The 26,833-nt window shown below is 34.6% G+C and overlaps 1 protein-coding gene across 2 annotated transcripts in view; it reads left to right on the forward strand.

The window, feature by feature from the left end:
• fibcd1b (fibrinogen C domain containing 1b) overlaps nucleotides 1–13,367 on the forward strand; it is a 336,567-nt gene extending 323,200 nt beyond the window's left edge. For both annotated transcript variants that reach the window (XM_030149502.1, XM_030149503.1), the window contains one exon: nucleotides 12,838–13,367. In XM_030149502.1, the coding sequence (XP_030005362.1) occupies nucleotides 12,838–13,103 (266 nt within the window). In that variant the 3' untranslated portion in view covers nucleotides 13,104–13,367. The remainder of the gene's footprint in view (nucleotides 1–12,837) is intronic.
• The last annotated feature ends 13,466 nt before the right edge of the window (nucleotides 13,368–26,833 follow it).

Raw genomic sequence — 26,833 nt, forward strand, 5'->3', positions numbered from 1 at the left:
ATATGTGTAAAAAAAAAAACAAAACAAAACAACAAAAACATCAACAAAATCCATGAATATAGAAGAGAAAAGCTGTAGAATAGCTGTCCACTGTAGTGACCAGTATGCATGAAAGGGTTAAAGTGTTGACTATCAGCTTTAATTTAAGGGGTTAATCAAAATTACTCTATTATCAGTTTAGAGTAATAGAGTATTTGCACAAACTAAGATCATTATAAATACGAGGAGTGTTTTTAATCAGTTTCCTCCCAGGTTTTTACAACAGACGCCCTTTGTTGCTGCTTGTTTGTGGGTCTTTTTGCCTTCGGTTTCTTCAGTGACTAAAAAGGTGACAGACTTGACCACTGAAGAATAGGGGTTCTACAATATGTTGTGATATTTCTTTTCACAATACTGTATCGGTATTAAAAAGTACTGTATCGGTAATTTTAGGTATTTATTCAAATGTAGATATGGTGGAGGTTAATTTTTGTTTTTGTTTATATTATATTTATTATGATTTAACACTGTCTTTATTAAATAACGGTTATTTGAAGTATCCTAAAAGCACTTTTTACTGTCTGAGAGGCAGATTTTAGTTCCTTTGTTGGGACAAAAATAATGTTTAGTCAGAGAGAAATGGTGAAAAATGGGAGAAAAGACAAGTGCATGTGGCTGAAAAAGCAAAGAGTCAAAGATAATGGTGCAGACTGAAGGTAGGAAGAGAAGCCAAACCAAAGCATGGAATGAAAGAGAAGCCAAAGATATAGAACAAAGAATGAATTTGATATGTTTGTATTTAGGGCTGTAAGAAAATATCGGTTCTGCAATATATATTACGATATTTCATTTCACAGTACTGTATCGATATTAAAAAGTACTGTATCGATATTTTTAGGTATTTATTTAAATGCAAATATTGTGAAGGTTCATTTTTATTTAGTTTTTTTGTCTTTTTGGTTTATGTAATTTATGATTATTATTATTATGTAACACTTTTATTAAATAATGTTAGTTCCTTTGTTGGGACTGTACAAAAGTAATGTTATGATGTTAGTTATAAACTAATAGAATATGAAAATTTGAACAGGATCTTAAACTGTAACATCTGTAAAACATAATTTAAGTTTTAACACAGGAAAATTTTGTGCTATACAGTAGCATTAGATCCTGTTGTGATCAAATAAAAATGTGTTCAGTATTTGTGCATATTTCTGGCATAATTCAATTCTTCCAGGAAATAATCATTTAAAAAACAAAACAAACAAAAAATTGCCTTTTTAACAGTATCATGATATATCATATCGTGATCCTAGTATTGTGATTTGTATCGTATCGCCAGATTCTTGTCAATACACACCCCTACTAAACACCACCCACAGTGGAAATGAAATCACCCAGTGAAGATGTGATCAAAGTGTGAACTGTCAGCTTTAATTTAAGGGGTTAATCAAAATTACTCTATTATCAGTTTAGAGTAATAGAGTATTTGCACAAACTAAGATCATTATAAATACGAGGAGTGTTTTTAATCAGTTTCCTCCCAGGTTTTTACAACAGACGCCCTTTGTTGCTGCTTGTTTGTGGGTCTTTTTGCCTTCGGTTTCTTCAGTGACTAAAAAGGTGACAGACTTGACCACTGAAGAATAGGGGTTCTGCAATATGTTGTGATATTTCTTTTCACGATACTGTATCGATATTAAAAAGTACTGTATTGGTAATTTTAGGTATTTATTCAAATGTAGATATGGTGGAGGTTAATTTTTGTTTTTGTTTATATGTTATTTATTATTATTTAACACTGTCTTTATTAAATAACGGTTATTTGAAATAGCCTAAAAGCACTTTTTACTGCCTGACAGGCAGATTTTAGTTCCTTTATTGGGACAAAAATAATGTTTAGTCAGAGAGAAAGGGTGACAAATGGGAGAAAAGACAAGTGCATGTGGCTGAAAAAGCAAAGAGTCAAAGATAATGGTGCAGACTGAAGGTAGGAAGAGAAGCCAAACCAAAGCATGGAATGAAAGAGAAGCCAAAGATATAGAACAAAGAATGAATTTGATATGTTTGTATTTAGGGCTGTAAGAAAATATCGGTTCTGCAATATATATTACGATATTTCATTTCACAGTACTGTATCGATATTAAAAAGTACTGTATCGATATTTTTAGGTATTTATTTAAATGCAAATATTGTGAAGGTTCATTTTTATTTAGTTTTTTTGTCTTTTTGGTTTATGTAATTTATGATTATTATTATTATGTAACACTTTTATTAAATAATGTTAGTTCCTTTGTTGGGACTGTACAAAAGTAATGTTATGATGTTAGTTATAAACTAATAGAATATGAAAATTTGAACAGGATCTTAAACTGTAACATCTGTAAAACATAATTTAAGTTTTAACACAGGAAAATTTTGTGCTATACAGTAGCATTAGATCCTGTTGTGATCAAATAAAAATGTGTTCAGTATTTGTGCATATTTCTGGCATAATTCAATTCTTCCAGGAAATAATCATTTAAAAAACAAAACAAACAAAAAATTGCCTTTTTAACAGTATCATGATATATCATATCGTGATCCTAGTATTGTGATTTGTATCGTATCGCCAGATTCTTGTCAATACACACCCCTACTAAACACCACCCACAGTGGAAATGAAATCACCCAGTGAAGATGTGATCAAAGTGTGAACTGTCAGCTTTAATTTAAGGGGTTAATCAAAATTACTCTATTATCAGTTTAGAGTAATAGAGTATTTGCACAAACTAAGATCATTATAAATACGAGGAGTGTTTTTAATCAGTTTCCTCCCAGGTTTTTACAACAGACGCCCTTTGTTGCTGCTTGTTTGTGGGTCTTTTTGCCTTCGGTTTCTTCAGTGACTAAAAAGGTGACAGACTTGACCACTGAAGAATAGGGGTTCTGCAATATGTTGTGATATTTCTTTTCACGATACTGTATCGATATTAAAAAGTACTGTATTGGTAATTTTAGGTATTTATTCAAATGTAGATATGGTGGAGGTTAATTTTTGTTTTTGTTTATATGTTATTTATTATTATTTAACACTGTCTTTATTAAATAACGGTTATTTGAAATAGCCTAAAAGCACTTTTTACTGCCTGACAGGCAGATTTTAGTTCCTTTATTGGGACAAAAATAATGTTTAGTCAGAGAGAAAGGGTGACAAATGGGAGAAAAGACAAGTGCATGTGGCTGAAAAAGCAAAGAGTCAAAGATAATGGTGCAGACTGAAGGTAGGAAGAGAAGCCAAACCAAAGCATGGAATGAAAGAGAAGCCAAAGATATAGAACAAAGAATGAATTTGATATGTTTGTATTTAGGGCTGTAAGAAAATATCGGTTCTGCAATATATATTACGATATTTCATTTCACAGTACTGTATCGATATTAAAAAGTACTGTATCAATATTTTTAGGTATTTATTCAAATGCAGATATTGTGAAGGTTCATTTTTATTTAGTTTTTTTGTCTTTTTGGTTTATGTTATTTATGATTATTATTATTATGTAACACTTTTATTAAATAATGTTAGTTCCTTTGTTGGGACTGTACAAAAGTAATGTTATGATGTTAGTTATAAACTAATAGAATATGAAAATTTGAACAGGATCTTAAACTGTAACATCTGTAAAACATAATTTAAGTTTTAACACAGGAAAATTTTGTGCTATACAGTAGCATTAGCTCCTGTTGTGATCAAATAAAAATGTGTTCAATATTTGTGCATATTTCTGGCATAATTCAATTCTTCCAGGAAATAATCATTTAAAAAACAAAACAAACAAAAAATTGCCTTTTTAACAGTATCATGATATATCATATCGTGATCCTAGTATTGTGATTTGTATCGTATCACCAGATTCTTGTCAATACACAGCCCTACGAAACACCACCCACAGTGGAAATGAAATCACCCAGTGAAGATGTGATCAAAGTGTGAACTGTCAGCTTTAATTTAAGGGGTTAATCAAAATTACTCTATTATCAGTTTAGAGTAATAGAGTATTTGCACAAACTAAGATCATTATAAATACGAGGAGTGTTTTTAATCAGTTTCCTCCCAGGTTTTTACAACAGACGCCCTTTGTTGCTGCTTGTTTGCGGTCTTTTTGCCTTCCGTTTCATCAGTGACTAAAAAGGTGACAGACTTGACCACTGAAGAATAGGGGTGTTATAAAATATCAGTTCTGCAATATATTGCGATATTTCGTTTCACAACACTGTACTGATATTAAAAAGTACTGTATCGATAATTTTAGGTATTTATTCAAATGCAGATATGGCAGAGGTTAATTTGTGTTTATGTTTATATTTTATTTATTATTTAACATTGTTTTATTAAATAATGGTTATTTGAAGCATCCTAAAAGCACTTTTTACTGTCTGAGAGGCAGATTTTAGTTCCTTTGTTGGGACAAAAATAATGTTATGATGTTAGTTATAAACTAATAGAATATGAAAATTTGAACAGGATCTTAAACTGTAATATCTGTAAAACATAATTTAAGTTTTAACACAGGAACATTTTGTGCTATAGCATTAGATCCTGTTGTGATCAAATAAAAATGTGTTCATTATTTGTGCATATTTCTGGCGTAATTCAGTTCTTCCAGGAAATAATCATTTAAAAAACGAAACAAACAATAAATTGCCTTTTTAACAGTATCATGATATATCATATCGTGATCCTAGTATTGTGATTTGTATCGTATCGCCAGATTCTTGCCAATACACAGCCCTATTCATAGCCTACTCACCAGAGATGCTCATTATTCATACACCAAATCCAACCTCCTTTCTTTGCGCAGGAAAACTTCAGTGACTGTCATAGAGCTGATCTGTGCATTTTCATTCCTTCAATAAGTCCTTTTTTTTTTTTTTTTATGTCCATGGAGACCAAGGTTGAGAGTCTCTTCTGTCCAGTCGTATTCCTGACATAAGTCTCTATTCTCTTGAGGGCAGAGAATGTCCGTTCAACCAGCTCGCTAGCATCAGGGTTGGCTGACCTCTCCTCACAAGGTTCAGCTTTTCTGTAGAAGTCCACCTTAAAAATGGATTTTTAACCTCCTCAGACCCAGCTATGGGTTTTCTGTCCACATTTGTAGACAAGGGTTTCGCAACTTTATATATATATATATATATATATATATATATATATATATATATATATATATATATATATATATAAAAGAAAAGAAAACTGTCCACCACAAAGGACATTCCATAAAAATTTTAAAACTGCATCTGAAAAAACTGTTGTATCATGATGTTTCCAATATAGGCACTTATTTAATTTAAAAAAAAAAAAAAAAAAAGCTTGTACTTTGTTGACATTTCCTGGGTCTCAGGAGGTTAAGTATGTCCAAGACCAAATCATTTTCCTGTCCTCCATCAGCCATTGTGGGCATGAAAAAAATTCTCCCTCAAATGTATTAATAGTTCAGTTCAATTCAATTAAAACGAGCTTTTTTTGGCATGAATCAAAAAGAATATTGCCACAGCTGCATCAAGTAAGTTTTGCTCTTACCATCCAATCAGAGGAAGGATAAATGCTGATGACACTGGGGACCAGCTGTGAGGTGAAACTGAAATCTGATTGGTTACAGAAACAGTCTCCATGCTATACAGTTTAAATTGAATTGAAAAATCTTTAAGGGCGATTTGATTTGCAACAGAAGTCTACATCTTTCACATATCACCGAAACAATCAATCTCACATTTTACAATAAATACAGTAAATCACAGGTGTCAAACATGCGGCCCGGGGGCCAAATCTGGCTCGCCAAACGGTCCAGTCCAGCCCTTGGAATGAATTTGTGAAATGCAAAAATTACACTAAGATATCAACAGTCTTTTTAGTTCAGGTTCCACATTCTGACTAATTCAATCTCAAGTAGGCAGGATTCAGTAAAATATGATCATAATAACATAAATAATGACAAAACAAATCCAAATTCTTCTCTTTGTAAATATAAATATTTTTTATGTATTTACATTTTAACAAAAACAAAAAATATACATATTATACATTTATACATACATATACATATATACATACATATTTATACACATTATACATATATATTTTATAACAAAAAATGTGAATAACCTGAACAAATGTGAACAACTTGAAATGTCTTAAGAGAAATAAGTACAATTTTAACAAGATTCTGCCTGTTACTAAATGTTTTGTGTCCACTGTGATCTGTAAGTTATAATATACATGTGTAAATGATAAACTGAGGCATAATATTGTTAAAATTACACTTCTTTTTTTCAGTTTTTTCATATTATTCACATCTTTTGAAAGGATAGTTTGTAGATGTAAACCTTTTCTTAATGTAAATTTACTTTTTTCGCTCTAAAACATAGAGAAAAGTTTGGAGCTGACATTATTTATATATTATTATGTTATTATTTTACTGGTTCGGCCCACTTCAGATCAAATTTAGCTGAATGTGGCCCCTGAACTAAAATGAGTTTGACACCCCTGCAGTAAATAAACTAGAAAAACACTCGGAGAGCACAGACCTCTGCCCCCCCCAACACCACCAAAATGTAATCATTTGTTCCTTGTGCCAGTGTAAACATTTCCTGCAAATTTCATGAAAATCCATCCATAACTTGTTGAGTGCATTGTTCACCTACAAGCTATTTAAAAACTTATCAGCAGGTCGGACAAATGATTTGAGAAATTGGTATGATTTGGATCTGCAGGGGAAAGTGTACCTTCTCTTAAATGGAAGAAGCTGAAACTCTGCATGAAGAGGATGGAGAGGGTTTGACAAAATGGCCTTTGCCCTCTGAGTCGCTCTGGTTTGATACAGATGATCAAAATCAGGGGTCTCAAACATGCGGCCCAGGGGCCAAAAGTTCCAATCCGGCCCGTGGGATGAATTTGCAAAGTGCAAAAATTCCACAGTCAAGGCTGTGGAGCTCATTTTAGTTCAGATTCCACATACAGACCAATATGATCTACAGTAAAATAATAACAGCCTAATAACCTACAAAAAATAATGACTCCAAATTTTCTTCTCGATTTGATGTGAAAAAAAATTATATTACACTATGCCATAAATAATGACAACTTCAAATATTTGTCTTTGTTTTAGTGCAAAAAATAACATGAAATTATGAAAATATTTACAATTACAAACTATCCTGTAAAAATAAAATGTGAATAACTTGAACAAATATGAACAACCTGAAATGTCTAAAGAAAATTGAGCACAATTTTAATAATTTTCTGCCTGTTACTAAGTGTTTAGTGTCTTTGTAGATCTGATCCATAATGCACATATAGAAATTAAAAGTTAAAAGTGCACTTATTTTTCTTAAGAAATTTCTGTTTTTCAGGTTATTCACATCTTTTTTGTTTGAATAGTTTATAAATGTAAGTATTTTCATAATTTAATGGGGGTTTTTTGCACTAAAACACAGACAAAAATTTGCAGTTGTGATTATTTATAGGTTAGTATGCTATTATTTGACTGGTCCGGCCCACTGGAGATTAAATCAGGCTGAATGTGGCCCCCGAAAGAAAATGACTTTGAGACCCCTGATCTACAGTAAAATAATAACAGCATAATAACCTACAAAAAATAATGAGTCCATATTTTCTTCTTGGTTTAATGTGAAAAAAATAATATTACACTATGCCTATAAATAATGACAACTTCAAATATTTGTCTTTGTTTTAGTGCAAAAAATAACATGAAATTATGAAAATATTTACAATTACAAACTATCCTGTAAAAATAAAATGTGAATAACTTGAACAAATATGAACAACCTGAAATGTCTAAAGAAAATTGAGCACAATTTTAATAATTTTCTGCCTGTTACTAAGTGTTTAGTGTCTTTGTAGATCTGATCCATAATGCACATATAGAAATTAAAAGTTAAAAGTGCACTTATTTTTCTTAAGAAATTTCTGTTTTTCAGGTTATTCACATCTTTTTTGTTTGAATAGTTTATAAATGTAAGTATTTTCATAATTTAATGGGGGTTTTTTGCACTAAAACACAGACAAAAATTTGCAGTTGTGATTATTTATAGGTTAGTATGCTATTATTTTACTGGTCCGGCCCACTGGAGATTAAATCAGGCTGAATGTGGCCCCCGAAAGAAAATGACTTTGAGACCCCTGATCTACAGTAAAATAATAACAGCATAATAACCTACAAAAAATAATGAGTCCATATTTTCTTCTTGGTTTAATGTGAAAAAAATAATATTACACTATGCCTATAAATAATGACAACTTCAAATATTTGTCTTTGTTTTAGTGCAAAAAATAACATGAAATTATGAAAATATTTACAATTACAAACTATCCTGTAAAAATAAAATGTGAATAACTTGAACAAATATGAACAACCTGAAATGTCTAAAGAAAATTGAGCACAATTTTAATAATTTTCTGCCTGTTACTAAGTGTTTAGTGTCTTTGTAGATCTGATCCATAATGCACATATAGAAATTAAAAGTTAAAAGTGCACTTATTTTTCTTAAGAAATTTCTGTTTTTCAGGTTATTCACATCTTTTTTGTTTGAATAGTTTATAAATGTAAGTATTTTCATAATTTAATGGGGGTTTTTTGCACTAAAACACAGACAAAAATTTGCAGTTGTGATTATTTATAGGTTAGTATGCTATTATTTTACTGGTCCGGCCCACTGGAGATTAAATCAGGCTGAATGTGGCCCCCGAAAGAAAATGACTTTGAGACCCCTGATCTACAGTAAAATAATAACAGCATAATAACCTACAAAAAATAATGAGTCCATATTTTCTTCTTGGTTTAATGTGAAAAAAATAATATTACACTATGCCTATAAATAATGACAACTTCAAATATTTGTCTTTGTTTTAGTGCAAAAAATAACATGAAATTATGAAAATATTTACAATTACAAACTATCCTGTAACAATAAAATGTGAATAACGTGAACAAATATGAACAACCTGAAATATCTAAAGAAAATCAAGCACAATTTTCACAATTTTCTGCCTGTTACTAAGCGTTTAGTGTCTTTGTAGATCCGATCCATAATGCACATATAGAAATTAAAAGTTAAAAGTGCACTTATTTTTCTTAAGAAATTTCTGTTTTTCAGGTTATTCACATCTTTTTTGTTTGAATAGTTTATAAATGTAAGTATTTTCATAATTTAATGGGGTTTTTTTGCACTAAAACACAGACAAAAATTTGCATTTGTCATTATTTATAGGTTATTATGCTATTATTTTACTGGTCCGGCCCACTGGAGATCAAATCAGGCTGAATGTGGCCCCTGAAAGAAAAAGAGTTTGAGACCCCTGATCTAAAGTACAATAATAACAGCATAATAACCTACAAAAAATAATGAGTCCATATTTTCTTCTCAGTTCAATGTGAAAAAAATTGTATTACACTATGCCTATAAATAATGACAACTTCAAATTTTTGTTTTTGTTTTAGTGCAAAAAATAACATGAAATTGTGAAAATATTAACGTTTACAAACTATCCTGTAACAATAAAATGTGAATAACCTGAACAAATATGAACAACCTGAAATGTCTAAACGAAATTAAGCACAATTTTAACAGTTTTCAGCCTGTTACTCAGTGTTTAGTGTCTTTGTAGATCTGATCCATAATGCACATGTAGAAATGATAAGTTGAGGCAGAATATTGCTAAATTGCACTTATTTTTCTTCAGAAATTGCACTTATTTTTCTTAAGAAAGTTCAGTTTTTTCAGGTTATTTACATTTTTTTGGTTTGGATAGGTTATAAAAGTAAGTACTTTCATAATTTAATGGGGCTTTTTTGCACTAAAACAGACAAAAATTGGGAGTTGTCATTATTATAGGTTATTATGCTATTATTTTACTGGTCCGGCCCACTGGAGATCAAATCAGGCTGAATGTGGCCCCTGAAAGAAAATGAGTTTGAGACCCCTGAATAAAATCATTCAAGCCATTGCCAGTTGTTTTTTGGCAGACTTTAATAACATTCCTCAGCTTGTTTTTGTTTAAAGGTTTCCAAACCAGCAAATCAAAGAAAAAGTTAAAATGGACTCTATAAAAGATGAATAAAACACTTTAAGAAGCTTCTTATCAACATGAAAACACCTCCGTTTCCTCGGATAAAACAGCCTCTGATTTGCCAAATTATGAACTTACGACGTTCCACGGGCCTTCACTCCTCATTCTGAAGGCCCAGGGCAGATTAGATGAACCCTGGCAACACATACAGACTGAAATCTGATTGGACAAAATATCTTACATCTACATCCACGTACTGGAAGCAGTGCAGCCAAGAGAAACACGTAGAAATGAAGAGAATTGTCAATTGGGAATAAATTAATACGATTTCATGGACCAAATATTACATTTGAGGTTGTAAATGTAGGTCAGTGTTTCTGATAATGTTTATGCCAGCACAGAAGGCCTCGCTGGCCCCCGACGGCCCACCGCTGTGAAGCTGTCTTTTGATTGTAGTCTGCGATAATGACACGCCTACCTCCTCGACTGTGTTCTTGACTTGGCTGGATGTTCGCAAAAGGGTTTTTCTTCAGCAACAAAAGAATTCTGTGATCATCCACTTCAGTCGTCTTCACTTTACTTCCTGTTCTTTTGACGTTGCTGAGTTCCACAGTGGATTCTCTCTTTTTTACCAAATTGTTGATGTGGCCACCTCAAAAGTCTTCACTATCTTTATGATCGATTTATTTTGGGGGGGGGGGGGTTGTCAGTTGAGTGATGCCTCCTTCACTTGTTTTGACACCTATATGAGAATTCCAGTGAAAAGCTGCCAAATGTAAATTTAACATTTAGTATCCACTCCAGATCTTTTATCGGTTTCGTTTTGTCGTAGAACAACCAGGAAACAGGTCACATGTGGACGTGAAGGTGCTTGTCAGTCAATTGTTCAGAGCTTCTGAAAATGGAAGGACCGTGTTTAAAATGAATGTAATTCCTGAATGGTTAATGCTGCATTTTGTTAAACCCCTTAAAAGACCCCTTGACACTTAAATCCCATCTTGATTATTTCATTTCAGATCCTCTGTGGTGGTACACAGAGGAAAAAGTACAAATATAGAATAGAATAGAATAGAATAGAATAGAATAGAATAGAATAGAATAGAATAGAATAGAAATCGGCTAAAATTTGCTTAGAGGTCTTATTTCTGTCTTTGTGCATAAGAAATCCATCTAAGTGAATCTCCAAAGGAACTTTGTGTTGGTAAATGCACGTTATGCAAATAAATTTACAGGATTTCAGTTCTGTTGCAACATGTTGATGGTCATATGAACTATGTTTTCAGGTCAAAAATGTCCAATTTCATCACAATTAATGCTATATTTTCATGTCACAAATGGCCAAGATATATTTTAACTGAATTTACCTGAAAAACAAATATTCTATTCTTTTAGATTCCTCAATTTTTCTTACAAGATTCTATCCTACATATCACGTTTTATTTTTACAGGTTGCAACATGGAGTATGGTGCTGATCCATCCTGCTTCTGTTACGCCAATACATACATTAAAAATGTCACACGTCACTTTTTAAATCAACAGTTTTCTAATAATAAGCATTTTTATAAAGAAATAACAATTCTATATTGTTATTTCCTCTTTAGTATGATGATAAACTACACAATAAATAATTCTGATCCTAGTTTTTGCACAGGGATCATTAGTGTAAACGGTGACATGGCTGCAGAGCATCAGTATGATGGGATCCAGAACAACCATGTCACATCCGTCCACTGCCACATTTTGTGTTTTTGTGTCAGCTGTTATTGTTTTAGATCCACAATACTAACATTTATGAATAAGAGGAGAATTAGCAATAGTAAATATATAAGTTTATTATTAATAAAGTACTGGTACTGACCAGAGCATCATGGGTAGTGTCACGTCCGTCCACCAGCAAAAGTTTTCACATACACGTGCTATTCAAAATCTAATATTTCTGAAAATAGAGCTTCCACTGTCAAATAATATCAGTACTCTGTGCACAAATGGATTATGATAAACAGTACCACAGTGCTTCAGTTTCAGCTTCAGAGTTTGTCTTTTATGTATTGGGATTGTCTCTCTCAACTCATCATATATTTTTTTTTATTAGTAAGTTGTTTTGTTTTTTTACATTTATATTAATTACTAGAAATTTCAGGCGACTTTTTTTTTTATCAATTACTAGAAATTTCAGGCGACTTTTTTTTTTTTTTTTTTACATTTTTATCAATCACTAGAAGTTTTAGGCAACTTTTTTTTACATTCTTATCAATTACTAGCAATTTCAGGCAGTTTTTTTTTTTTTTTTTTTTTTTACATTTTTATCAATTACTAGAAATTTCAGGCGACTTTTTTTTTTACGTTTTGATCAATTACTAGAAATTTCAGGCGACTTTTTTTTTTTTTTACGTTTTGATCAATTACTAGAAATTTCAGGTGACTTTTTTTTTTTTTTTTTTAACATTTTTATCAATTACTAGAAATTTCAGGCAACCCCATTTGAATTCCAGGCAACCCCACGTGGGGTCCTGACCCCAAGGTTGAAAAACACTGCTTTAGTCCAGGGTACTTTCAGAGACTGAAGAGGTGTCTTCAGAGGGGGTTGTAACCAAAGACAGGTTTGCGGCCCACCAGCTGAGAATCACTGATATAAAAGATATGAGGTTAAATTAAAAACAAGGTGCATGAGTCATGACTACTGCATTGTGTCATCGTCCAAATGACTCCGGACCAGTCTGTATATACAGTATCGAACCTCCTGTGTGTGTTCTGATATATTCAAAGTGTGTTGCACATCTTTTCCCATCCTAGGTGACTCTTTGCTGAAGCACAATGGGATGAAGTTCACCACCAAAGACAGGGATAACGACCACTCGGAGAACAACTGCGCCTCCTTCTACCACGGTGCCTGGTGGTACCGCAACTGCCACACCTCCAACCTTAACGGCCAGTACCTGCGCGGTCAACACACCTCGTACGCCGACGGTATAGAGTGGTCCTCCTGGACTGGATGGCAGTACTCTCTCAAGTTCTCCGAGATGAAGATCCGGCCTACGCGTGACCCGGAGAGTAAATGAGAACGCAGACGGAGAAAGAAGACAGAAGATGGGAAAAAATTTTTTGAAACATTACAAACAAAACCACAACTTCTGACAGCTAGATGGAGTTACTTGTCTTGATATTGTTTATTCACTAAAACATTACCTCTTTGAGTTGAGCTGACTCTGCAGTTCCCCCCCCCCTCCTGATGTCTCTCTTCCTTTTTGCTCCTCTTTCTCCATCACTCAGCTACTATTGTCATGCTGGCTATCATTATCCCTCCCCAGGTCCCTTTCTTTGAAAAAAATAACGTTACACCGATGCCCTTTTTTCTTCTTCTTCGCCCACTTCACAAAAGCAGCGTAACAGATCACCGAACCCTTTTTACTGTGGCGTTCCAACCGTCCCCTGCAGAATCGCCCACCAGTGATTTCCCTCTGACCTTTCATATGCGCTGACACGACAGGTCGTCAGATTTTGGTTCAGTCTCACTGCCCTTTGCTGGATAATATATGAAAGGAGTAATGGTTTCTACAATAACAATAATAATAATAATAATAATAATAATAATAATAATAATAATAATAATAATAATAATAACAAGTGTTCAGAGAACACAAACCTCCGCCAAGCATCCCGAACGGTGTGCAAGTGTGGATCGACTATTTCTTTTTAAAATTAAACAGTTTCCAGGTTGTTCCATACAGCAGAAAAAGTGGAAGCTTGGTACCAGTCATGTGTATGTTAAATTATATTAAATTTCAATCAATATTTGTTGAGTTATAATGAAAAATGTGTTGTAAATGGGATTTTCAGTGTTAAATTGAAATGTCCACAGAGTCCAAATTCCACAGTGGATGTGGACAATTTTGTGCCAGATACAAGATATTGTTCTAAGCTACGGGTGGATCAAATTGGAGGCTAATCGGAGTCGTTTTGAATTTTTTAATGAATTTTCGAAAATTGCTCAATGATGAGAGATAGGAAAATTGTAGATTTTGTGACCTTGTTGTGACCTTGAACTTTGGCCTACTTGGCCCAAAATTTAATGGGTTGGTCCCAGGGCCTAGGCCTATCTGTGGGTACAATTTGGTAAAGATGGTTGGAATAGTTTTACCGTAAAGTTGCTAACAAACAAACAAACAAACACAAAGTAAAGTGATCACAATACAATAATAACAATAACATAAAGGGGAGAAACTTTAGCAAAATCCAACCAGAAAATACAAAGTGTAGTGAGAAGGGCCAGCGCAGCAGTACACCGTGTCACATTTATATCCTTGATCTGTGTGAATGAGACCCAGCAGGGCAGTGGCAAAAGACGTGCGGGGGTGACAAAGAGACGGAGAGAATGAAGAAACAATTTGACAAGAGTTAAATTAGTCGAAGAAAGGGGGAAGCGAGTGAATCAAAGGGGTTGAGAGGAAGTGGAATAAGAGGAGGTGCATAACAGATGAAAACGAGAAATGAGAAAAAGAAAGAGACACCGGAGGATCTCATTCATCTGACTTTTTAGCCATTAGGGAGCATATTGGGCACTTTGTCTGATCTGCCTGCCAGCTGAGTACTGGCCAAATGATGCAGCACTCACAGATGGTAACCCAGCACTTTGTGAGTACGTGCACGCGTGTGTTCATGTGCATGTGTGTGTATGTGTGTGTGAGTGTGTGCGTGTCTGCGGCAGAGAGAGACAGACAGACAGAGTTCTCTCACACTATCAATTTCCTGTCATGAGTTCAGTAGAGCGAGTCGATCGACTACGGTGTTTAGCACAGTCAGACCAAACATGATGCATGGTTGACATACATTCACTCTCTCCATCTAAATAGTTTACATGCGGTCGCAAAAGCTCGTAACGGATGTACATGTTAAAGGAAAACGCAAAAGACAACAGACTTTTTAATAAGGGGGACAACAAAGACTGTCCAAGTCCAATCCACCTGATCTTATTTTCATGGATATTGTCTTGCGAGAGATGTCACACTTTTGCTAACAACTAGCGTCCCCCAGCTCCTCTGGTTCATCCTGTGTTTTGTCACGTTTTCTCCTTTTTCCAGGTGATTATCACAGGATTTGTTTGTGTGACACAGTTTCTCTCGTTCCACAAACGGACAGAAAGTTGCTGTAAAATAGGATTTGACACTCTCAACAACTGTCTTTTTTCTTTTGAGTAGGAAATCTACCATGTGTTATGGCAGAAGCGAAATTGCCTAAAGAAAAAAAAAAGAAGAATGACAGAAAAAAAAATGTTGTGAAGAAAAAAAAAAAGAGACAAAGGCAACCTGTGGGAGGAAATAGTGTAATTTAGGTTTCTCAGTCTCTATTTCTCCCCCTTTTTTTTTTTTTTTTAAGCCGGTGAATCGACTTTTTCTTTTGTTTTTTTTTGTTTTACTGAGTTTCTTTGGATGTACTAAAAGCTTTAAAAATATCTGTAGATTTTATTGTACAGTGTGTATGACTTTTAGAGCATGTGAAAGCTGTTTTCTTACTATGCTAAAACACAAAGAGAACTCAAGCACATGGACTTCAATGAATCCACTGGGTGAAAAATACAGAAATGAGGTGAGATGTATTTCCCAGAACTTTTCCCATTTTCTCTATGTGAACTACAGAATGAACTGCTCTGAAGGTCGAATACAAGTGAAAAGAAGGAATGTCATTATCCCTCAAGCACACGCCCGAATCTGCTCGAATCTGCAGCACAAGAAGAAATCTTTTTACAGAGGCACAATATGGGAGAGATATTGAACCTTTTGGCACAGGAGCTGCCTTGGCGATCGGTCTGGAAACTCCTGTTGCGCCGGATGACGGTTCTGAATGTTTACCGAAGGGTGTCGCTCCAGTTGACGGTGACGGTGACTATAACGCGTAGCACCGAGCAATGTTACGCCCGACGCCGCTGACGCCGGAACAGCTGATATTCTGTCGTCAAAGGTGTTTGGAAGGTGTTCTCGTGGCTCCACAGTAAAAATCTCCCATCAAAGCACAGACACGTGTTACAAATACTTGTTTAATGTTATAACGGCACAGTGTGTGGGTTATGAGAATGTCAGAGGGTATGTCGAAAATGTATGAAGCCACCGAAAGAACAAGGAATTTAATTGCGTGTGAGAACGTTTGCGTACTTTGTGTGTGTGCGTGCCTGTGAGACCGACTGCGTATGTGTGAGTGCGTGTACGTGTGTGCACATGTGTGTGTCTACAGCAACCTGCGTGTACACATTTATGCACATGCTTCAGTTTGTACATGCCTGTGTGCATGAGGCCGGAGAAGAGGACGGGAGGGCCAAAGTAGGTCTTCTCTGTGGAATTCTGGAGTAATGCGATGCTTCTGTACGACTTGCCTCCCCCTGCTATTTGTGTTGATAACAGAGAGATTTACATAATTATAAAGAAGTATTACTTATTGTGATTGTGAACCCATTAGAGTGGACACCACCCTCTGGTACTGTGTTGACCTGCGCTCGTATCCTTGAAGCCCTCAAAACCCACTCCCAAATCTCTACTCACGTCAACACAAACTTGTGCTCACTGTATATGTTAATGCTATGTTGCGCCCCCTTGTTATTTCAATGTAAAGACCAGTATTATTTCCCCATTCCCCCTCTCCGTGTTTTTGTTGAGTGAATGCCTTTATAGTCACTCTCTCTGCTGCAGCTTGCTAAGTCTCCAACGGAAGAGATGATAAAAGAGTGAAATCAGAGGCTCTAATCATTCCCAGTTATCCCTCTCATTACAGTGCATCAGCACCCTCCCAATCGATCCCCCAGGTCCCCAAACCTTCTATCTTTCTTACTGTGTTCCTCCTTAATTGCCTTAGCCTCTGCTGCCAATTTCCCCTCACTCCATAGCACCTAAACTCCCCTCTCTTCTTTTTCCCTACCTCTTTACTGCTTTTCACCGTACTCCTGTTCCCGACTCCCAGCCCTCACATTCCTCCAGCCCCAGCGCAGAACTAACTCTGTTTCTTTTTCTTTTCTTTTTGGTGAAGTACTATAGAGATTGTTTTGCTGAATCTTGATACTGTGTTTTAATGTTCTTGTCAACATTTAATAAACATTCACATTTTATAAATGGGGAACACCCTGCAGTGTGCTTTTATTTATTATCTCCGCCAAGGAGGTTATGCTTTTGCCAGGGTTTGTTTGTTGGTTGGTTAGTTAGTTAGTTAGCAACATAACTGAAAAAGTTATGGACAGATTTTCATGAAATTTTCATGAAATGTCCGAAATGGGATGGGTAACAAATGATTAGATTTTGGTAATGATCTGGATCACTGTCTGGATCCAGGAATTTTTAAAATGATTCTTTATCATTGGGAGGTAGGGATATTTTCAACAAATGTATGTAGGGATGGGAATCGGGAATGCTTAATGATTCTGCTTATCGATTCCACCTTCGTTGTGCATGCGCGATGACATCACACGTATGCTGCATTGTTATGGTCAGAACGTAGCCAACATGTTTTTGAGGCAGAAACGGTCTGAAAAGACAACACCAGGTCCACTGGAACACTGTCAGAGCTTCCATTTCTTCAAAAGGGTGGAATCCCTCCAGTATACTCAAACATTTGTCCACAGCATGTGATTCATTTACAGGAATGTCACGTATTTGATTCGCTACTTAGCGACGCTTGTGAATGTAGCAGCAGAGTGAACGGCGGGCCCAGTTCTGGTTCCGGTGCGGGAAACAAACGTCGTACACCCGCAAATGCAAGTTTCTGAAGGTAGGGGAAAGGAAATGAGGTGCACAACAGGAGACGAGACGAGACGAGTCAAACTGGTTCCACGTAGTGGAGATGCGGAAATAGAGGAATTAGTAAAGCGTCTTAAGTTTCACTTTCACTGAACAGCACCCCCCCCAACCCCCCCTCACTGAACCAGGCCTGGTGTCATCTGTTATTGTTATTTGTACATACTGTATATGGTATATTTTCTGTGCAGAGATGGAAATATAAGACAGTTAATGCAAACGCACCCGTTTGTACTCTTTTATTCCCTTACCCAATGAGAATCGGTAAGGAATCGGATCGATAAGCAAAATCAATAATGGAATCGGAATCATTAAATTCTTATCGATTCCCATCCGTATATGTATGTGTAACTCCACAATGAATGGTCAGAGCGCTTGGTAAAAAAAAAAAAAAAAAAGTTCCCAACAGGTTCTATAAGATATTGAAGATTGATCTGGATCCTCACAAAATTCTGGTTACCATGATCTGGAACAGGAAAAAAATAGTGGAGTTTTGGAATTTTCATCCTAACAAGGGAACAAATTATGGTATTGACATGCAACAAACACCATCATAAAGCCATGACAGTGTGAAATCTGAAGTGTGCCAACGGATTTGTTTTCAACAACTATGGAGGTAGATCCAGGAGAAAACTGCTATTTCTGAAAAAGTGATTTTCATTAGGTATTACTTTTAGTAGATCACAGCATGGGAGACTTAGCTGCCTTGGCGGAGGTCTGCACTCTCTGACTGCTTTTGTAGTTTATTAGTTTTTTGGTTTTATTTTATGTCTTTCTTCTCTGTGCAGCCACGCATGCTAGTAAAGGGCGGTGGAATTTGTACATTTTAATCTGAAAATGCCACTGTGACCAAGCTAAAAAAAAAAAAGCAAACAAACATTTAGTAGTGTCTAGCCATCAGAAGGAAAGCCTATTCATTTATTGGAACATCAACCACAATAAAGCGATAATGAAAAATGCAGCTAGGTGAGAGAAGCAGACTAAGTAGACACATTAGAAAATAAATGTTTCAGGTGCTCGGGGTCTATGAAAAAGGTTTTAGCCTTAATATTACATTTTCTACTGTAAAATCCTCCATAGAAGATGTAAATGGAAATGTATTGAAAGCAAAGTTGGTATTAGCAACACATCTTACATAGTGTATTTACTGTACGATCCACACAACTTGCTGAACTTTTGAACTCTATTGCAAACAATATTGGAATTAGTAAATATATATCTTGAAATCGTGCGCCACCTTCACACACTTTGTGAGCCTAAAACTTACATCTACTGATTTTTTTTTTTTTCCCACCTTGTATAGGTTAAAGGATGGCAAGACACTTTTAATTGCAAGTGATACAATATACCGTATTTGTGTGAAAATGAAGCGAACAAAAGAATATCTATTACTATACGTTAATGAGTAGATTATCAAGAAACACAGCAAGTTGTAAAACAGGTTAATGGTGTGAAAACGGTGCGTACATAAGCAAATGTGTAATGTACACTAGTGTTTGACTTGATGATTGGAAGAAAAAAACACAGTATTATATAACAATGTATGTGTATTTTCTTAAAGTAGTGATATTTTGCTTTTTTTTTTTAAATGGAATTATGCATTTTCAAACATTTCCCTGTGGTGTACATAAACTATAAATGCTCTGCTTGGGTCTGAATTCTTCATTAATTCAACTCCACAGGTCCATTTTCAACCCTGTTTCTGAGTAATGACACCAGAAAGGTCATTCTGAGCGCTGGCCCTTTAAATGCAAATGAGCCACTTCATGCCCCTTCCAGGTTGTTGGCCGTGGTGCTCTGTCACGTTGAAACAAAAACTGAACATTTTAGGTAATTGGCTCGAAGTTTGGACATATTTTCAGTATGGACTACAACCGCTGCTGCTGACAAACAATTATGTCGCACTCGGGGAAATGTTCGTTAGAAGTCTTGACCTTAAATGTACAAATGTTGTGATGTTACTAGCAAGGTTATTATCGTTAACAAAAACTAACGAAGTGACAAAAACTAGAACTGAAAGAACATTTTCGTTCACTGAAATAAATAAAAACTATAATTAAAAGAAAAAACAATAGCTAACTGAAACTGTATTGTGTGTTTATAAAACTAACTAAAATGTATAAAAATTATGGATAAAATTTCCTTCGTTTTTGTCTTTGTCAATGTCGGACTGATATGAAAGCGATTTATTTCGCACTAGCAATTTTAGCAAGCGGCACCATACGGCACTTCACAGTCCGTCACTTCTCGTTAGGGCTGCTCGATTATAGAAAAAAAACCAATCACGATTATTTTAGCAATAATTGAAATCACGATTATTAAAAACGATTATTTGTTAACCTTAATGTTGTTTATTTTTTTCTTGCAAAACAATGTAAGATATACTCTTTAAATATAAATAAAGCTTTTAACCATTAAAACAAAGTATGTTCACTTTTCTACGAAACAAAAATATCTTTGAATGCAAATAAGTATACTGTAAATTCAAGTATATTTCCTTTTGTAAACAAATAGTGCACTGGAATTAAACTGCTCTAGACTTGCCATAGAACTGGAGCAGTAAAAAAAAAAAAAAACTCACGTAAAGTGCAAATTATAAATTCAAGTATGTTCAATGTAGAATGAAGCATAGTAAATTCAGTGGCGGGCCGTGAGGTTTCAGTTAGGTTAATACGGGAGTTGCAGCGTAAAGATATTCGGAGACTGAAGACTGCATTGCGGACGAAGTTGTAGACGGAGCTTTTATTTATGTGTTTTAGTTTTTCATAAGATTATGATAAAGGTCGCGGTGGTTAAACTTTAGATGGTTAAAAAGGTTTGCTGTGTTACCAGTCGGTGCGGACACAACTACGAAACACTTTTTGCACGTAATGGGTTTTTGCTCTTCATCAAACCCAAAGTGATTCCATACAATTGAATTTGACTTGCCTTTTTTGTTTACCAAGCACTTCTGCTGTGATTCTCCTGTCGTTTTTCCAGACCGCTAGGTACAACTTTCCTCTTGGGATGGACCTGCCGGCTAGCTGGCAGCTGTAGCTTAGAGGGGGGCGGGGCAGAGCAGCTCATGGTAGCTTGCGTGCGCGTGAATTAAACAACTCAAAATTAATAATCGTTTTTTCTCGATTCCATAATTTTTGTAATCGTTGCGTGTAATAATCGAAATCGTAATTGAATTTCGATTAATTGCACAGCCCTACTTCTCGTCACTTGTCGTTTATAGTCGTCTTCTGGTCCCCACTCTACCTGGAAACATGGAGACTAAAGTTGGGAGAAAGCAGCAGAGTCCTGTCTGGGATTTATTTGAATACGATGGTGAAGAAGATAAAAGATACGACAAAACTAAAATTAATACTAAAACTAAACTAAAACTAAGCATTTAGAAAAAAAGAAAACTAATCAAAACTAGCAAACCTGCTCAAAAAACAAATTAAAAAGAAAATAAGTCAAAACTAAATTATAATGAAAAATCCAAAACTGTTATGACCTTGGTTACTAGTTACAGATGTAAGAAATTTAGCAGGAATTAAAACAGTTTGTAGAAAACCACTCGATTTTTGCCAAAATTACTATAAAGATAGCTTTCCAGCAGCTGTAGGGTTCAAATTCAAACCTTTTGAACTATTAGGGTCCAAATACACAAATAAATGAACCAAAGACTAATAAAAATGGGTTTAGAAAAATATGAGCCCTTTAAAGCATTATTTGTAAAGCAGATAGTACAGTAAGACATATACCACTGGTCTACAAGGAAAATGCTTCCAGAATAAAAGTAATGAAATTTTACCACATGAGAGTCACTGATAAAGAAAAATCAAGTCAAAAATCCTGGTTGGCTGAACTTTCCAAGATACAGCCTTGGGTCAAAATGTGAAATTCAAGAATTAACGAGAGAATGGGTTTGACTCAAAAGGAATATTTGTCTCAGAGCTACAAGATCTACTTCAAAACACTGTCTGCACATTAGAATACATTCACTTTACAGGTTCTATTTAGTGGAAGATTTATAAAACTATTATATAAATGTACATAAACCAATATATATGTGTAATAACACTTAATCATATACCTTGAAAACAGCAAACTGGCACTTTTGTCATTTATTTTCCAATTAATCTTATTAAAATACGTAACATTTAGCACATTTAATGTCTGAAGCAAATCATTTCTAAAAAATTGTAGACCAGTGTATTCTTTCAAATAGGTGAAGCTAATTGTTGGGAATTCGCAGTAGGTCATCAGCATAACATGACAACAATCAATTTGATATTCAATGAACTTAAGTGTTGGATGTTAATTGGACTGAAACTTCGTCAACAGTATTTGTTTGGTGACGCCTGCTGCCTTCATACTTCATATCTGCAGCCCAGGGGATCCCACAATAGACTTGTGAATAAAAATCTTTTTATAGACTTAATAAGATAAAACATTATTACATAAATAAATACACCACCAGTGCTACAGTGGAGTGATAAAAATGGATATTCACACACAGATAACTAGCTTTCAGTAATTTATTCTCATAGCTGGTTACAGAGACCTCAGTCAGTTGTTCTTTTATTTCTCTGCGCACCAGCGGAGCAGGGTATTGTTTTTCTGTCATCTGTTTGTGTTTGTGGAACCACAGATGCATCAATCTTTGTGACACTTTTTCATAGGTATATTAACTTAGGGAATATCTAGATGTAATTAGATTTGGGTGCATGGAAACTAAATAAAAATTAAGACAGTCTTTGTTAGTTTTTCTAAGAGGAAGTTGCGTCCTCTCTCTCAGTAGCATTTAAGTCATTCAATTAAACAATTTGCGATAATGATATTATTCTACCGAAACACAACTGAGTCGCCATTAATTCTTTCAGTGTTCCGCAGACGTGACTTTCCATTTGCTCCCCATGTTTGTTACAACAGCTAAAGGAAAAACAGGACCACCTCACCAGCATGTTCTATCAAGAATCAATAATAACTTGAATTTGTGAAGTTATTCGCTTCTGCCGCCATGTTAGAGCTCGATGCAGGAGATCGATCTCCCAATAGAAGTGGGTGATACTGTCACTGGAGGATAACACAACAAATTCAATTAAAGTCCATATATGACTTCCTATCAATAGTAACTACAGAGTATATATAAAAAAAAAAAAAAAATCTATACATTTTCAAAAATTACCCCCAGTTCCGCATTTGATAATTTTTGGAATTTTCTTTTATGGACGTCTGTAGATAGGGGATTGGTGGATATTTGTCCAAATTTACAGACCTGGGTTTTCATGCATGAGTAAGCAGGGGCAAATTGCGCAATCCAAGTTAAAACTGGTTTGTGTGAAGTAGAGGTGGGATTTAAATCCAATCAAAGGTCATGGGAGGGGCCAATAGGCATCCATCTTGTTTTCCGTAAAATTGCCAGGTTACAGCATTAACACTTTGGCCACCATGTCAATTTCATTTCTTTACCCATGGCAGCTGTTCCTGTCTTTCAAAGTTAATTCAACTTGTGTAGGCCTGAAAATGTCACTGAGGACAGGACAAGTTAGGGTTAGGGTTAGGGTTAGGGTTAGGGTTAGGGTTAACCCCTAACAATTTGCCCCTGCGCACTCATGCATGAAAACCTGGGTCTGAGAACAGTCGTCTAGAGAACAGACAACTGACCCTAAAGACAGACCCCAGACCAGCAGAAGACAGAACCAGGTGGAGACAGTACTAGCTTTGATTTTATTGTTGGAATGATTAGATTAGATTAGATTAGATTAGATTAGATTAGATTAGATTAGATTAGATTAGATTAGATTAGATTAGATTAAACTACATTAGATTTGACTACATTACATTGGATTAGAATAGATTAGATTAGACTACATTAAACTAGATTAGATAAAATTAGATTAGACTATATTAGAGTAGATTACATTACATTACATTAGACTAGATTAGATTAGACTATATTAGACTAGATTAGATTAGACTAGATTACATTAGATTAGATTAGATTGGACTAGATTAGTTTAGACTATATAAGACTAGATTCGATTTGATTTGATTATATTAGAGTAGATTAGATTACATTAGATTAGATTAAACTACATTAGATTCGACTACATTACATTGGATTAGAATAGATTAGATTAGACTACATTAAACTAGATTAGATAAAATTAGATTAGACTATATTAGAGTAGGTTACATTACATTACATTAGACTAGATTAGATTAGACTATATTAGACTAGATTAGATTAGACTAGATTACATTAGATTAGATTAGATTGGACTAGATTAGTTTAGACTATATTAGACTAGATTCGATTCGATTATATTAGAGTAGATTAGATTACATTAGATTAGATTAAACTACATTAGATTAGACTACATTAGATTCGACTACATTACATTGGGTTAGAATAGATTAGATTAGACTACATTAAACTAGATTAGATAAAATTAGATTAGACTATATTAGAGTAGATTAGATTACATTACATTAGACTAGATTAGATTAGACTAGACTAGATTAGACTAGATTAGTTTAGACTATATTACACTAGATTAGATTACATTACATTACATTACATTAGACTATATTGGATTCGATTCGATTCGATTCGATTCAATTAGATTAGATTAGATTAGACTATATTAGAGTAGATTAGATTGGACTAGATTAGATTAGACTACATTACATTTGATTAGAATAGATTAGATTAGACTATATTAAACTAGATTAGATAACATTAGATTAGATTAGACTATATTAGAGTAGACAGCATTACATTAGACTAGATTAGATTAGACTATATTAGATTAGATTACATTAGATTGGACTCGATTATATTAGACTAGATTAGATTAGACTACATTCAATTCGATTCGATTAGATATTTGACTTTACTGATCCCATATCGGGGAAATACAACGATCAAAGCGGCAACAGAATAAACCGCAAGAAGAAAAAACGGTATGCATAAAGATAGCGCAAACAAACAACCAATATAAAATACAAAATAATAATAGTCATAAGAAAAACTATACAGACTATATAGAGTTTTAAAAGTGATATTGTAGTAACTGTCTAAAAAAAAAAATCAAACTCCAGTTAAAAATGTGCTTAATGAGATAAGATATTCAATAACGCTAATATTAATATGAAAACTGAGAGAGGCTTGATACCACCAACCACAATGCAACCTGTCAGTGATTTAGAACATTTAGAGTGTCTGTACAAAAGCCAAAGCAGCATGGCGCATTTGATAATTTCCTTGAAAGAGTATGAGTCACGATAAAGAGCTTTGAGTGTTAAAGGAGACATATCGAGGAGGAACGCCAATTCTGTGATCACGCTCTTCAATTCATAGTTCAAAAGACAGCAAATGAAGTCAGGAGCTGAGTAACTACGTCTGCACAACCACTAGATGCACAAAGCATTCTGGTTCGGTCTTGACATTCTGCACACGCCGTCTGTGCCATCTACTCAGTCCCTTCAAAGTGCAGAATTGGCAGTGAACGTGCTGTTTGCCTATTTGTGGATCTGTGTCAAGTTGTTTGAAAAAGCGAATCCCATTGCTCATATAGACAGCAGCAAAGCAAGGATGAAACCATATTTAATACACAAGCCTGTCGTACATTTTGATGTGGAACTTCACCCACCACACGCCGCTTATTTGTCCACTTCCTCTTCACATCTGATCTCATGCCACACTCATTTACCCATAAAGACTAGGGGTGTTAGAAAATATCGGTTCTGCGATATTTCATTTCGCGATAATGTTTCGATATTAACCCTTTCATGCATAGTGGTCACTACAGTGGACAGTTACTCTACAGCTTTACTCTTGTATATTCATGGGTTTTGTTGTTTTAGTTCCATATCAGCCAACACAGTGGACACTTATGCATCATCTCATAAACTGCAATTCATACCATTATTGTAACTTTTCTGTTCTTGATTGGTTCTTGAGTGGAAATCAATTGTTAATATTTATTTTTTGCATATTATCTCCATGAAGTGAGTAATAACTAGTATTGGAATATGTTAAAATGTGAGAAAGCATCAGATTAGCTGCATTAAACATGGTTTCATTTCACTGTTTTCATATCATTTTATGATATTGGGTTTTAAATGCATGTTTTTTTGCTTCAAGAAGACAATTCATGGTGTAGCTGAGTGGACATTTTTGTAACTCCATGAAAAACAGGTTGATTAAAAAAAAAAATTCAATCACATTGTTGTTTTTTTTTCATGCCTAAAGAGGAATAAAAACACTCAGTAAAAAAAAATCTTGATTAAGGTTCTCATAATTCATGCATGAAAGGGTTAAAAAGTACTGTATCGATAATGTGAGGTATTTATTCAAATGCAGATATGGCAGAGGTTAATTTTTGTTTTTGTTTATATTTTATTTATTACTATTTTACACTGTTTTATTAACCCTTTCATGCACAGTGGTAAGTACAGTGGACAGCTATTCAAAAGCTGTTCTTTTGTATATTCATGGGTTTTGTTGTTTTAGTTGCATATCAGCCAACATAGTGGATGCTTGCACATCATCCCATATACTGCCACCTATCAGCCAGTCATAGGAAGTCCTTTTATTACCTCCGCCAAGGAGGTCATGTTTTTGCCAGGGTTTGTTTGTTTGTCTGTCTGTCTGTCTGTTTGTTTGTTTGTTTGTTTGTTTGTTTGTCTGTCCGTTAGTGTGCAACATAACTCAAAAAGTTATGGACAGATTTGGATGAAATTTTCAGGGTTTGTTGGAAATGGGATAAGGAAGAAATTATTAAATTTTGGTGGTGATCGGGGGTGGGGGGGCCCACGAGGGGGGCCACTGATCAGACTTGGCGGAGGTCTGCGTTCTCCGAGTGCTTCTAGTTAAAATTTGTTTTTAAACAAGATGGCAAACAGGAAGTCCCATGAATATCTTCTATATCAGGACACAGCTGAACTTAGAAAAAATATGCTAGCATCAAGTAATATTAATATTTTCCATATTATCTTTATAAAGTGGGTAACAAATTGTATTAGAAAATGTGACA

Source organism: Sphaeramia orbicularis, chromosome 12, assembly GCF_902148855.1.
Source record: "Sphaeramia orbicularis chromosome 12, fSphaOr1.1, whole genome shotgun sequence".
NCBI classification, from domain to species: Eukaryota; Metazoa; Chordata; class Actinopteri; order Kurtiformes; family Apogonidae; genus Sphaeramia; species Sphaeramia orbicularis.